The sequence below is a fragment of the Oncorhynchus mykiss genome, chromosome 16 (assembly GCF_013265735.2).
Source record: "Oncorhynchus mykiss isolate Arlee chromosome 16, USDA_OmykA_1.1, whole genome shotgun sequence".
In the NCBI taxonomy this organism is placed as follows: domain Eukaryota; kingdom Metazoa; phylum Chordata; class Actinopteri; order Salmoniformes; family Salmonidae; genus Oncorhynchus; species Oncorhynchus mykiss.
Genome location: NC_048580.1, coordinates 24,432,195 through 24,446,972, shown reverse-complemented (window position 1 = coordinate 24,446,972; position 14,778 = coordinate 24,432,195). Strand labels below are relative to the sequence as shown.

Below are 14,778 nucleotides of genomic sequence, written 5' to 3'. Positions count from 1 at the left end.
CTAACCCTAAAACTAACCCTAAACGTAATTCTAACCCTAACACAAATTCTAATCTTAACCCTAAACCCCTAGAAATAGCATTTTGACCTTGTGGGGACTAACAAAATGTCCCCAGCCCAAACCGAACCAAATGTAGCATGAATCAATCAGAAAATCGATTCAAGCGTTTCGAACCGCCGGTCGCTAATGTTTTTTCTCATAGAATTGTATTTCCCTGCTGAAAATAGCTCTATGTTTTTGTGACTGAATTGATGCGTCCTCTCCTTCAGTAGCTATCGAACTAAGCACGCAAATGTGTAAATGCATATGACAGTCATTGATGTCCAAGTCAGATAACAACTGTGCTTACAGAACGCAGCTGCTCGCGCCAAAAAGAGCCTTTCCCTGACCTAATATTCGAACATCTTCAGTATTCAAATGCTTGTAAAATGGCTTTCGCAATGTCAAATTATTGGCTTTATTAGTTGGGTGACAACCAATGTAATTTGCTGGATCATTGTTAGTCAATGCGCTGTAGAAAATTGTGTAGGCTACCAAAGTGAAAACAACTCACATCTTGCTGATTGCACATCTAACTGCTGATTGGGGCTCTTCGACTGCCAGGTTTAGCATAAGAAATAGTTTTGGTAGTTTTGCACCGATTTGGCCGATTATTATTTATTTTTTTACACCTTTATTTAATCCTTATTTAACTAGGCAAGTCAGTTAAGAACACATTCTTATTTTCAATGACGGCCTAGGAACGGTGGGTTAACTGCCTTGTTCAGGGGCAGAACGACAGATTTTTACCTTGTCAGCTCAGGGGATTCAATCTTGCAACCTTACAGTTAACTAGTCCAACACTCTAACCACTCATTGCACTCCACGAGGAGCCTGCCTGTTACGCGAATGCAGTAAGCCAAGGTAAGTTGCTAGCTAGCATTAAACTTATCTTATAAAAAACAATCAATCAATCAATCATAATCACTAGTTAACTACACATGGTTGACGATATTACTAGTTTATCTAGCGTGTCCTGCGTTGCATATAATCGATGCGGTGTGTATTCGCGAAAAAACAAGAAAATACCTTTCTTAAAATCAATACACAGAAGTATATTTTTAAACCTGCATATTTAGCTAAAAGAAATCCAGGTTAGCAGGCAATATTAACCAGGTGAAATTGTGTCACTTCTCTTGCGTTCATTGCACGCAGAGTCAGGGTATATGCAACAGTTTGGGCCGCCTAATTTGCCATAATTTTAAGAAATTATGACATAACATTGAAGGTTGTGCAATGAAACAGGAATATTTAGACTTATGGATGCCACACGTTAGATAAAATACGGAACGGTTCCGTATTTTATTTGATTTTATTAGGATCTCTTTTAGTCCCCATTTGGACTAATCTTCCAAGAGTCCTTAACATTAAAATACAATTTATAATACAAACACACTTTCACATATAACACACTATTACAAACATACATAATACACTAGCATAATGACCCAATAAATACTCAATCTAAAAAAATATTGATTCTTCATCTACTATAGTCCCACAACATTTCTATATACTATATTTAAATTGTTTTTAAATAATGTTTAAACTTATATATTGAAAGGTTACTAGTTTGCTCAGTTAATTTATTCCATTTCTTTATTGCTCTAAATCGAAATGTTCTTTTGCCCATTTCTTTTTTCTGTCTGGATAACGCATAGATGGTGGACAATCTATTCCTAGTTTTTACGGAATGTCTGTCCCTTACCAACTGAATACCATTGTGAATAGAACTTGGCCGTTTTAAATGATGTATATTATCAAATAAGATAAGCATGTTTTTTTCAATTATCTTGTCGATTGATGACCAACCAAGAACACTGCGCATGACTGCAACAGAAGAACCATTTCACTGAAAGAATAAACGTCTTGTTTTCGAGATGATAGTTTCCGGATTCGACCATATTAATGACCTAAGGCTCGTATTTCTGTGTGTTATTATGTTATAACTAAGTCTATGATTTGATAGAGCAGTCTGACTGAGCGACGGTAGGCACCAGCAGGCTCGTAAGCATTCATTCAAACAGCACTTTAGTGCGTTTTGCCAGCAGCTCTGCTGTTTATGACTTCAAGCCTATCAACTCCCAAGATTAGGCTGGTGTAACCGATGTGAAATGGCTAGCTAGTTAGCGGGGTGCGCGCTAATAGCATTTCAAACGTCACTCGCTCTGAGACTTGGAGTAGTTATTCCCCTTGCTCTGCAAGGGCCGTGGCTTTTGTGGAGCGATGGGTAACGCTGCTTCGAGGGTGGCTGTTGTCGATGTGTTCCTGGTTTGAGCCCAGGTAGGGGCGAGGAGGGGGACAGAAGCTTTACTGTTACACTGGCAATACTAAAGTGCCTATAAGAACATCCAATAGTCAAAGATATATGAAATACAAATGGTATAGAGAGAAATAGTCCTATAATTCCTATAATAACTACAACCTAAAACCTCTTACCTTGGAATATTGAAGACTCATGTTAAAAGGAACCACCAGCTTTCATATGTTCTCATGTTCTGAGCAAGGAACTTAAACGTTAGCTTTCTTACATGGCACATATTGCACTTTTACTTTCTTCTCCAAAACTTTGTTTTTGCATTATTTAAACCAAATTGAACATGTTTCATTATTTATTTGAGGCTAAATTGATTTTATTGATGTATTATATTAAGTTAAAATAAGTGTTCATTCAGTACTGTTGTAATTGTCATTATTACAAATAAATTTTAAAAATCGTCAGATTAATCGGAATCGTCTTTTTTTGGTCCTTCAATAATCAATATTGGTATCTGCGTTGAAAGATCATAATCGGTCGACCTCTATTAGAGACATATTTTTTTGCATTGAATTTTGTATATTTATTCTGCATCTGCCAATACCAACCATTAGCCTGTGCGATTGATGAGGGCTGAACTACAACTGTGTTGTGAGACGAGGGCGAATCCCGAAAAAGGTTCTTCTCACAAATGTCTGTTAAGGCTGAACGTTTTGTCAAACTATAATGACCATACCATGAAAAGCTGAGACTCTCATGAACATGCGCATCTGTTTTGTTCTATGAAGCTCACAGACCACACAAGAGTTGTTAAAAGGTAAGGGTTCTACATAGAATATTAGACACAATAATTGCACATAATACTGTAATAAACTCACATAGTTGCTGTCAAAAACACCAAACTCCACACAATTATAACTGACTAGTTGGATATTCATTTCCCACTGAGAAAACAATTTCTGTGTTTACAGCATTCTTATGAATTAATTTTTAATCAAGTTTTTGCTTGGCAGTCCTTATTATTTTTGTTGTCAATAAATCTCATGAATGCAACTGTTTACGTCAAATAGTTTTGTGTTCTACATGTAGCCCTGGTTGTCCTGAAAAGAAAATGGTAAAACACTTCAATGTGAGGCTAAATATGAGGGCAGAGCGAGTAGATCAATTAAAGTAGTGTTTTAAAGTTTTTCACCCAGGGATTGCCTGGGTATGAAAAAGGTTCACATGAACAGGTTAAAGTTGTAATTTCATAACAAGGACGGCAATCATTTTTGCCCGCCGCACTGTAGGTTGGAGCAGGAGAAGAGCAGCTCCAAACGGTCAAAATCATTTACTTTTGAGGCGGGGGTGAAATCCCAAACGCAGTTATAATAACTGGTTATGCCATTGCTAATTTCTAACGATAAATATTGATACATTACTAGCTCAAAACACGTTTTATCTGCTAAAATGACAGGTTAATCAGTGGGTGATTGGAATTTCAGATAAAAAGTGTGGGGGGGGGGGGACAAAATGCATAAATTGCCCCCTCTAATCTGATAGTGGTAGATGCTGTCTGCCCTATGGCTTAGTTCAGGTGGCTACACACAGCATACAGGTGTGTGTAGCCACCTGTATACAGTGCCTACAGAAAGTATTCACACCCCTTTTCCACATTTGTTGTGTTACAGCCTCAATTTATACTGAAATAAAATTGAGATGTTGTGTCACTGGCCTACACACAATTACCCATCATGTCAAAGTGGAATTATGCATTTAGAAAGTTTAACAAATGAATAAAAAATGAAAAGGTGAAATGTCTTGAGTCAATAAGTATTCAACCACTTTGTTATGGCAAGCCTAAATAAGCTCAGGAGTAAACATTTGCTTAACAAGTCACATAATAAGTTGCATGGATTCTGTGTGCAATAATGGTGTTTTACATTATTTTTTGAAAGACTACATCATCTCTGTACCCCACAAATACAATTATCTGTAAGGTCCCACAGTTGAACAGTGAATTTCAAATACAGATTCAACCCCAAAGACCAGGGAGGTTCTCCAATGCTTCGCAAAGAAGAGCACATATTGGTAGAGAGGTAAAAAAAAAAAAAGCAGACACTGAATATCCCTTTGAGCATGGTGAAGTTATTAATTACACTTTGGATGATGTATCAATAAACCCAGTTGTCACTACAAAGATACAGGCGTCCTTCCTAACTCAGTTGCCAGCGAGGAAGGAAACCGCTCAGGAATTTCACCATGAGGCCAATGGTGACTTTAAAACAGTTACAGAGTTTAATGGCTGTGATAGGATAAAATTGAGAATGGATCAACAACATTGTAGTTATTCTACAATATTAATCTAAATGACAGAGTGAAAAGAAGGAAGCCTGTACAGAATAAAAATATTCAACAACATGCATCCTGTTTGCAACTAGGCACAAAAGTAAAACTGCAAAAATGTGGCAAAGAAATGAACTTAGTCTTGAATACTAAGTGTTATGTTTGGGGCAAATCCAACACAACACATCCACTCTTCATATTTTCAAGCATTGTGGTGTGGTGGCTGCATCATGTTATGGGTATGCTTGTCATCGGCATGGACTAAGGAGTTTTTAGGATAAATGAAATATATATGTATCGTGTGTAGATGGGTGAGAATTTATATTTATTTAATCCATTTTGAAGTCAGGCTGTAACACAGCCAAATGTGAATTAAGTCAAGGAGTATGAATACTTTCTGAAGGCCCAGCTCCTGAGCTCAATCAGTATCAGAATTGAATTTAAAATGGAAAATGAATATGTTCCTGCAAAAAATGTTAGCACATCAAATCAAATCGAATCGTATTGAATCATTCCACTAATTATACCAAATCGCACTGAATCGTTTTAAACTAAAAGTATCATTCCTGTATCGTACACACACCCGCACACAGGCGCGCACACACATGAAGGTGCGCACGCAGACACACACACAGAGCCGGACATGTACTTATTTTTCCTATGGATATCACACACCTCACACAGAGTCACACTGCTCTGTCTCCTCTCCCGCTTAGGCCTCCGCCCAGGGGCGGCTCGCTCCTCTTCTTCATCCTCCTCCTCTTCCTCGGCCTTCGGCAGGAGGACATTCTCCAGCAGCCCGGGGCTCCTGGGCCTCTTCATCCCTTTGAGAGTTCAACCAAAGGTAAATAAATTATGATCAGTTAAGACTGAAACACAACATCGATTTTAGCATCAACCAGATTAAGATTCCTTTATTGCAGCAATGGTCGTCAAAATTGTTAAAAGGTTCAAATACAATACTGATAAGTGTAACAGTTGGGCAATGGATAAAGACACTTCAAACGTTTACATTTGTTCAAATCCATCAGATATTGACTGAATTATAGCGCATAAAACATTGCCCTGGCATGGACAACATAATGAATGGAGTTCAGGCATTTTGGAGAGAATTCAGGGATGATTTATTTTCAAATCTCAATTTAATAATGCACAAATGTATATATTTTCTTACTATATCAGGTACTTGTTTAATATTTTGTTGATAAAATAAAGAAAAGTATATGTGCCTTATATGCATATACACAAATTCTTACAAAATGCTATACTGCCCCATGCAATGAATCATTTCTAAAAGGAGCAGTCTTGTGCAACAACTAAATGGCTCTTAAAATGTGTTTACATTCGATGGAGTTTTATATAGATTGAAGTGGTGGGGGAGAGTAGGGTGCACGATGGTAATTGAACTCAAAAGTGGGCCACACAATGCTTCTAAAGCCTTACTGTGAATATTTCCAGAACAACCACAAGGGGGCAGAAGTGCACAGTTCATCTTTATGGCAGGAAGTTGAAGAGGAAATCTCACAACCTCTCCATTACTTCTCAACAATCTCCATCTCCAGCCCTGGAGAGCACTTGGATGTGCAGTCATTTGTTCCATCCCAGCACAATTTTAAAAACATTACAATTCATTTCACAACAGATTTCATAACACATAAATTGTGTGCCCTTAGGCCGCTACTATCCTACCACATATCTACAACACAAAGTCCATGTGTACATGTGTGTATAGTAAGTATGTTATCGTGTGTGTGTGTATGCATGTGTCTGTCCCCCGTGTGTGTGTCTCTTCAAAGTCCCCGCTGTCCATAAGGTGTATTTTTACTTGTTTTTTAAATCCGATTTTACTGCTTGCGTGAGTTACTTGATGTGGAATAGAGTTTCTTGTAGTCATGCGCCTGTACTATGTACTAGTACTGTGCGCCTCTCATAATCTATTCTGGACTTGGGGACTGTGAAGAGACCTCTGGTGGCATGTCTTGCGGGGTATGCATGGATGTCTGACCTGTGTGCTAGTAGTTCAACCTGTCAATACCTCTCACAAATACAAGTAGTGATGAAATCAATCTCTCCCTCTACATTGAGCCAGGAGAAATTGACATGCATATTATGAATATTAGCTATCCGTGTACATTTAAGGGCCAGCTGTGCCGCCCTGTTCTGGGCCAATTGTAATCCCTCTTTGTGGCACCTGACCACACGACTGGACAGTAGTCCTGGTGCGACAATTCCAGGGCCTGTAGGACCTGCCTTGATGATAGCGTTGTTAAGAAGGCAGAGCAGCGCTTTATTATGGACAGACTCCCCATCTTAGCTACTGTTGCATCAATATGTTTTGACCATGACAGTTTACAATCCATGGTGCGATGTTGGTTTGAGATATGGTGATCAGAGTATACGCAGATGACTCTGCGACATTTGTACCAAGCTTGATTTAATATCATAACATACGCTCCACATCTTTGCTGTCTGTCAATCTTGTGTAATCAGGGGGCTATAACAGGTGTTACTTAACGTGCTATCAACGGAAAGCTATTCCTGGTTTGTTCGTCTGAGGAATAATCTTTAGTATCTGATCTATTAGAAATAAGCCGAAAGATGATTATTATCTTGCAGTGTCTCGACTCGGTAGTCGGTACTGTAATGCTGCAATGTTGGTTTACGATAAGTTGATCAGAGATAGTACATGTGCGACTAAAGATTTTGAAGGGGCTTGTAAGCTAGTTTGAACATTTAATTTGGTCAAAAAGAACTCTATTAATTCACATAGCCTTAATGTACTTAATGTACTACAGCACTAATTATTGTGGAACTAAAAAGAGGTGGGATGGATGATATTCAACTCTGTTTTAAAAATCCCAGGAAGAGTAGCTGATGCCTTGGCAGGAACTAATGGGGACCCATAATAAATACAAATACTAATATTTTGCTTTGTGCTTTTCAAACGATAATAGCTCCATAACTAACACGATAATGATTTAGTTGTTGTCACGTATACTCCCTCTCCCGCACACCTGTCACCATCGTCTCGCGCACCTGCGCCTCATGACGCTCACCTGGACTCCATCACCTCCTTGATTATCTTCCCTATAGCTGTCACTCCCCTTGGTTCTTTCCTCAGGTGTTATTGACTCTGTTTTCATGTCGGTGCGTTGTTTGTGTTTCGTGTTCATTGTTTCTTTTATTTATTAAAACACTCACTCCCTGAACTTGCTTCCCGACTCTCAGCGCACTCGTTACAGTTGTGGAGGTTGTACTTGAAGCTCAGCTAAAATTCACTGTACTCATGAAATGAGTGAAGGAATATTATGAAAGAAGCTAAGTCATGGAATGAAAATGAATGATAAAGAGAGGCTTTTCAAGGTTGTGTGACAACTAGGGTAGCCTAGATGTTTTTATTAGGTTGCCGTGCTGGCACTGAATGAACACTTACTGTATGAGTAAGCTGAATAGCCTTATGTAAGTGTTACATTATTTTCCAGGACGGGGCACAAAGGCCCCCAAATCAGCATCTAGGACCTTAACCAAAATGTTCAATTGAAACCAATTGAAGCCAATCCATTTTAGGCAGAGGGAACAGAGCCTATACAACGGCAGGGTAAACACTGCATTGTATTTTAGCCCTGCATGAATCATTCATTCAAAGAAGTAGTCTTGTGTGGTTCAGTTGGTAGAACATGTGGTTCAGTTGGTAGCGCATGGAGCTTGCAAGGGATGTGGGTTCAATTCCCACTCAGCCACCCATACATAATCATGTATGCACGCATGACTCTAAGTCACTTTGGATAGAAGCATCTGCTTAATGCCATATATTAAATTGTGTTAAAAAGTGTCCCATTTAAAACCAGAAAGCATTAACTCTAACAAACTCACAACTGGAAACCATTCATTTTCAATGGGGGGAGGAGACACAAGGATACATTAAGCGACTTAACAGTTGGAGAGTATGAGCTCGGCGACCAGAGATCAGAAAATCCCACTTTTATGCAAATCGGCGGAGGGTGGGTGTTGCTAGCTAGCTTTGACAACATGCTTAAAAGGCAACGTGACAACACCCACAAAGAGAGAGCTCAACGATTCCTTGCTACTTTGTAGCTTTCGGGGAAATAACTGGACCGTTACATAGCCTTGAATATGTGGACACAAATATGGCAGTCCTATCCACATAACCATTAACTCAGCAGCTCAGATAGTAAGTTATCATTATGGGATCAGTTCGAATGAAAACCTGCATATAATAATACACAGGAGGCTTTTAGAATGAGGACCAACCCATCTGAACACCACAAACCACTTAACAAAGTGGTTTTCGGACAGTTTGGTTAAGGTTTGGCAGAGTTTCCCCTGGCAATGGTTGTCCACTCTCTTTGCCTGGCACCTGTGTGGGTAGTTGGGTAGTGCCTGCCCTGTAGTGAGTGAACGTTGAGCAATGGGTGGCTCTAAAGTGGGATCAGTGATTGGCACAGGAGAGGGCCAGCTGTGCCACCCAGAGCATGTTCTATTGACTGCGGTGTCTACCAAAAACACACATGCAAGCAAGTGTACTCATACAATCACCCACACACACACAATCATTCACAAGCAAGTCCATGCACACACAGAAGCATACATAAGAGCCAGCTACCGCCCGTTTCTCCAGCACAATTAGGGTTGCAAAACTACCGCAAAGTTACCATAATGTTCTGTAAATTTGGTAATTAACAGATTTTTGTAAATCTATGAAAATCTTGGTAATTTATTCTTGAATATCTTTTTTTTTAAAGTATTAATATAAAATATATTTTAAAATGTAAAAATTACAAAAAAATACATAAATACATATATATATATACACATATATAATATGTAAAAAAAATCTGTTAATTACCAAATGTACAGATAATTATGGTAACTTTGCGGTATATACAGTGCCTTGCGAAAGTATTCGGCCCCCTTGAACTTTGCGACCTTTTGCCACATTTCAGGCTTCAAACATAAAGATATAAAACTGTATTTTTTTGTGAAGAATCAACAACAAGTGGGACACAATCATGAAGTGGAACGACATTTATTGGATATTTCAAACTTTAAAAAAAAATCAAAAACTGAAAAATTGGGCGTGCAAAATTATTCAGCCCCCTTAAGTTAATACTTTGTAGCGCCACCTTTTGCTGCGATTACAGCTGTAAGTCGCTTGGGGTATGTCTCTATCAGTTTTGCACATCGAGAGACTGAATTTTTTTCCCATTCCTCCTTGCAAAACAGCTCGAGCTCAGTGAGGTTGGATGGAGAGCATTTGTGAACAGCAGTTTTCAGTTCTTTCCACAGATTCTCGATTGGATTCAGGTCTGGACTTTGACTTGGCCATTCTAACACCTGGATATGTTTATTTTTGAACCATTCCATTGTAGATTTTGCTTTATGTTTTGGATCATTGTCTTGTTGGAAGACAAATCTCCGTCCCAGTCTCAGGTCTTTTGCAGACTCCAAATCAAATCAAATCAAATCAAATTTTATTTGTCACATACACATGGTTAGCAGATGTTAGTGCGAGTGTAGCGAAATGCTTGTGCTTCTAGTTCCGACAATGCAGTAATAACAAGTAATCTAACTAACAATTCCAAAACTACTGTCTTGTACACAGTGTAAGGGGATAAAGAATATGTACATAAGGATATATGAATGAGTGATGGTACAGAGCAGCATAGGCAAGATACAGTAGATGGTATCGAGTACAGTATGTACAAATGAGATGAGTATGTAAACAAAGTGGCATAGTATAGTATAAAGTGGCTAGTGATACATGTATTACATAAGGATACCGTCGATGATATAGAGTACAGTATATACGTATGCATATGAGATGAATAATGTAGGGTAAGTAACATTTATATAAGGTAGCATTGTTTAAAGTGGCTAGTGATATATTTACGTCATTTCCCATCAATTCCCATTATTAAAGTGGCTGGAGTTGAGTCAGTGTCAGTGTGTTGGCAGCAGCCTCTCTGTGTTAGTGATGGCTGTTTAACAGTCTGATGGCCTTGAGATAGAAGCTGTTTTTCAGTCTCTCGGTCCCAGCTTTGATGCACCTGTACTGACCTCGCCTTCTGGATGATAGCGGGGTGAACAGGCAGTGGCTCGGGTGGTTGATGTCCTTGATGATCTTTATGGCCTTCCTGTGACATCGGGTGGTGTAGGTGTCCTGGAGGGCAGGTAGTTTGCCCCCGGTGATGCGTTGTGCAGACCTCACTACCCTCTGGAGAGCCTTACGGTTGAGGGCGGTGCAGTTGCCATACCAGGCGGTGATACAGCCCGCAAGGATGCATCTGTAGAAGTTTGTGAGTGCTTTTGGTGACAAGCCAAATTTCTTCAGCCTCCTGAGGTTGAAGAGGCGCTGCTGCGCCTTCTTCACGATGCTGTCTGTGTGAGTGGACCAATTCAGTTTGTCTGTGATGTGTATGCCGAGGAACTTAAAACTTGCTACCCTCTCCACTACTGTTCCATCGATGTGGATAGGGGGGTGTTCCCTCTGCTGTTTCCTGAAGTCCACAATCATCTCCTTAGTTTTGTTGACGTTGAGTGTGAGGTTATTTTCCTGACACCACACTCCGAGGGCCCTCACCTCCTCCCTGTAGGCCGTCTCATCGTTGTTGGTAATCAAGCCTACCACTGTTGTGTCGTCCGCAAACTTGATGATTGAGTTGGAGGCGTGCGTGGCCACGCAGTCGTGGGTGAACAGGGAGTACAGGAGAGGGCTCAGAACGCACCCTTGTGGGGCCCCAGTGTTGAGGATCAGCGGGGAGGAGATGTTGTTGCCTACCCTCACCACCTGGGGGCGGCCCGTCAGGAAGTCCAGTACCCAGTTGCACAGGGCGGGGTCGAGACCCAGGGTCTCGAGCTTGATGACGAGCTTGGAGGGTACTATGGTGTTGAATGCCGAGCTGTAGTCGATGAACAGCATTCTCACATAGGTATTCCTCTTGTCCAGATGGGTTAGGGCAGTGTGCAGTGTGGTTGAGATTGCATCGTCTGTGGACCTATTTGGGCGGTAAGCAAATTGGAGTGGGTCTAGGGTGTCAGGTAGGGTGGAGGTGATATGGTCCTTGACTAGTCTCTCAAAGCACTTCATGATGACGGATGTGAGTGCTATGGGGCGGTAGTCGTTTAGCTCAGTTACCTTAGCTTTCTTGGGAACAGGAACAATGGTGGCCCTCTTGAAGCATGTGGGAACAGCAGACTGGTATAGGGATTGATTGAATATGTCCGTAAACACACCGGCCAGCTGGTCTGCGCATGCTCTGAGGGCGCGGCTGGGGATGCCGTCTGGGCCTGCAGCCTTGCGAGGGTTAACACGTTTAAATGTCTTACTCACCTCGGCTGCAGTGAAGGAGAGACCGCATGTTTTCGTTGCAGGCCGTGTCAGTGGCACTGTATTGTCCTCAAAGCGGGCAAAAAAGTTATTTAGTCTGCCTGGGAGCAAGACATCCTGGTCCGTGACTGGGCTGGATTTCTTCCTGTAGTCCGTGATTGACTGTAGACCCTGCCACATGCCTCTTGTGTCTGAGCCGTTGAATTGAGATTCTACTTTGTCTCTGTACTGGCGCTTAGCTTGTTTGATAGCCTTGCGGAGGGAATAGCTGCACTGTTTGTATTCGGTCATGTTACCAGACACCTTGCCCTGATTAAAAGCAGTGGTTCGCGCTTTCAGTTTCACATGAATGCTGCCATCAATCCACGGTTCCTGGTTAGGGAATGTTTTAATCGTTGCTATGGGAACGACATCTTCAACGCAAGTTCTAATGAACTCGCACACCGAATCAGCGTATTCGTCAATGTTGTTATCTGACGCAATACGAAACATCTCCCAGTCCACGTGATGGAAGCAGTCTTGGAGTGTGGAGTCAGCTTGGTCGGACCAGCGTTGGACAGACCTCAGCGTGGGAGCCTCTTGTTTTAGTTTCTGTCTGTAGGCAGGGATCAACAAAATGGAGTCGTGGTCAGCTTTTCCGAAAGGGGGGCGGGGCAGGGCCTTATATGCGTCGCGGAAGTTAGAGTAACAATGATCCAAGGTCTTTCCTCCCCTGGTTGCGCAATCGATATGCTGATAAAATTTGGGGAGTCTTGTTTTCAGATTAGCCTTGTTAAAATCCCCAGCTACAATGAATGCAGCCTCCGGATAAATTGTTTCCAGTTTGCAAAGAGTTAAATAAAGTTCGTTCAGAGCCATCGATGTGTCTGCTTGGGGGGGGATATATACGGCTGTGATTATAATCGAAGAGAATTCTCTTGGTAGATAATGCGGTCTACATTTGATTGTGAGGAATTCTAAATCAGGTGAACAGAAGGATTTGAGTTCCTGTATGTTTCTTTCATCACACCATGTCACGTTGGCCATGAGGCATACGCCCCCGCCCCTCTTCTTCCCAGAAAGATGTTTGTTTCTGTCAGCGCGATGTGTGGAGAAACCCGTTGGCTGCACCGCTTCGGATAGCGTCTCTCCAGTGAGCCATGTTTCAGTGAAGCAAAGGACGTTACAGTCTCTGATGTCCCTCTGGAATGCTACCCTTGCTCGGATTTCATCAACCTTGTTGTCAAGAGACTGGACATTGGCAAGAAGAATGCTAGGGAGTGGTGCGCGCTGTGCCCGTCTCCGGAGTCTGACCAGAAGACCGCCTCGTTTCCCTCTCTTTCGGAGTCGTTTTTTTGGGACGCTGCATAGGATCCACTCCGTTGTCCTGTTTGTAAGGCAGAACACAGGATCCGCGTCGCGAAAAACATATTCTTGGTCGTACTGATGGTGAGTTGATGCTGATCTTATATTCAGTAGTTCTTTTCGACTGTATGTAATGAAACCTAAGATGACCTGGGGTACTAATGTAAGAAATAACACGTAAAAAAACAAAAAACTGCATAGTTTCCTAGGAACGCGAAGCGAGGCGGCCATCTCTGTCGGCGCCGGAAGTAGCAGAAGTTTTACTTGATAAATTCTTCCAGAATGGTCCTGTATTTGGCTCCATCCATCTTCCCATCAATTTTAACCATCTTCCCTGTCCCTGCTGAAGAAAAGCAGGCCCAAACCATGATGCTGCCACCACCATGTTTGACAGTGGGGATGGTGTGTTCATGGTGATGAGCTGTGTTGCTTTTACGCCAAACATAACGTTTTGCATTGTTGCCAAAAAGTTCAATTTGGGCCGAATACTTTCGCAAGGCACTGTATATATACATCTGCGTCCATATTGTCCATGAGTCTATCTAGTTTATAGACAGACCTATAGTACTGTAGGGTTCAAGAGAATATAGCCTACTCTTACAAAAGGGTAAAGTTTGCAAGTTTGCAGTTTCACTTGAGGAGGTCTGAGGACCGAAAGCTCAGCCTAAATCAATTGAATTGTGCATCGATCCCGAGTGTGCTGAGACTCACCTCACATGTGAGGTTAAATAATACTATTCTCCTCACATGTGAAAATGATGTTGTTAACATGTTGCAGTAACAATGTTTCTACCGGTGGAATTAAGGTGACCACATCTAAAAAGCCTAAATGTGGGACAAGGAAAACATTTTGCGGGACATTTGCGGAACAGTGGACAGAATACATTTTCTGGAGCAGGATAATGGATCACGTTCAAATAGCGACATCGTTTTGCTGTTTGATGGTCACTGCCTGTTAAAGGGGCTATCCTTAGTTGCTACATCATTCTGAAATTCATGATATGTACCCATCGATTACAGCTGTCGCTTGGGGTATGTCTCAATCAGTTTTGCACATCGAGAGACTGAATTTTTTTCCCATTCCTCCTTGCAAAACAGCTCAAGCTCAATGAGGTTGGATGGAGAGCATTTGTGAACAGCAGTTTTCAGTTCTTTCCACAGATTCTCGATTGGATTCAGGTCTGGACTTTGACTTGGCCATTCTAACACCTGGATATGTTTATTTTTGAACCATTCCATTGTAGATTTTGCTTTATGTTTTGGATCATTGTCTTGTTGGAAGACAAATCTCCGTCCCAGTCTCAGGTCTTTTGCAGACTCCATCAGGTTTTCTGCCAGGAGATCCTCACTGAAATTCTGGAGAGAGATTGCTGCACTGAAAGTAAAGGGGCTGAATAATTTTGCACGCCCAATTTTTCAGTTTTTGATTTGTTAAAAAAGTTTGAAATATCCAATAAATGTCGTT

At 41.2% G+C, this 14,778-nt stretch overlaps 1 protein-coding gene across 1 annotated transcript in view; it reads right to left on the bottom strand.

Annotated features, from left to right (window-relative positions):
- Positions 1-14,778, bottom strand: part of LOC110491690 (zinc finger protein 385C) — a 138,693-nt gene that overhangs the window by 73,961 nt on the left and 49,954 nt on the right. Inside the window, exon 2 of the mRNA XM_021565326.2 lies at positions 5,297-5,445. Coding sequence (XP_021421001.2) covers positions 5,297-5,445 — 149 coding nt within the window. The remainder of the gene's footprint in view (positions 1-5,296; positions 5,446-14,778) is intronic.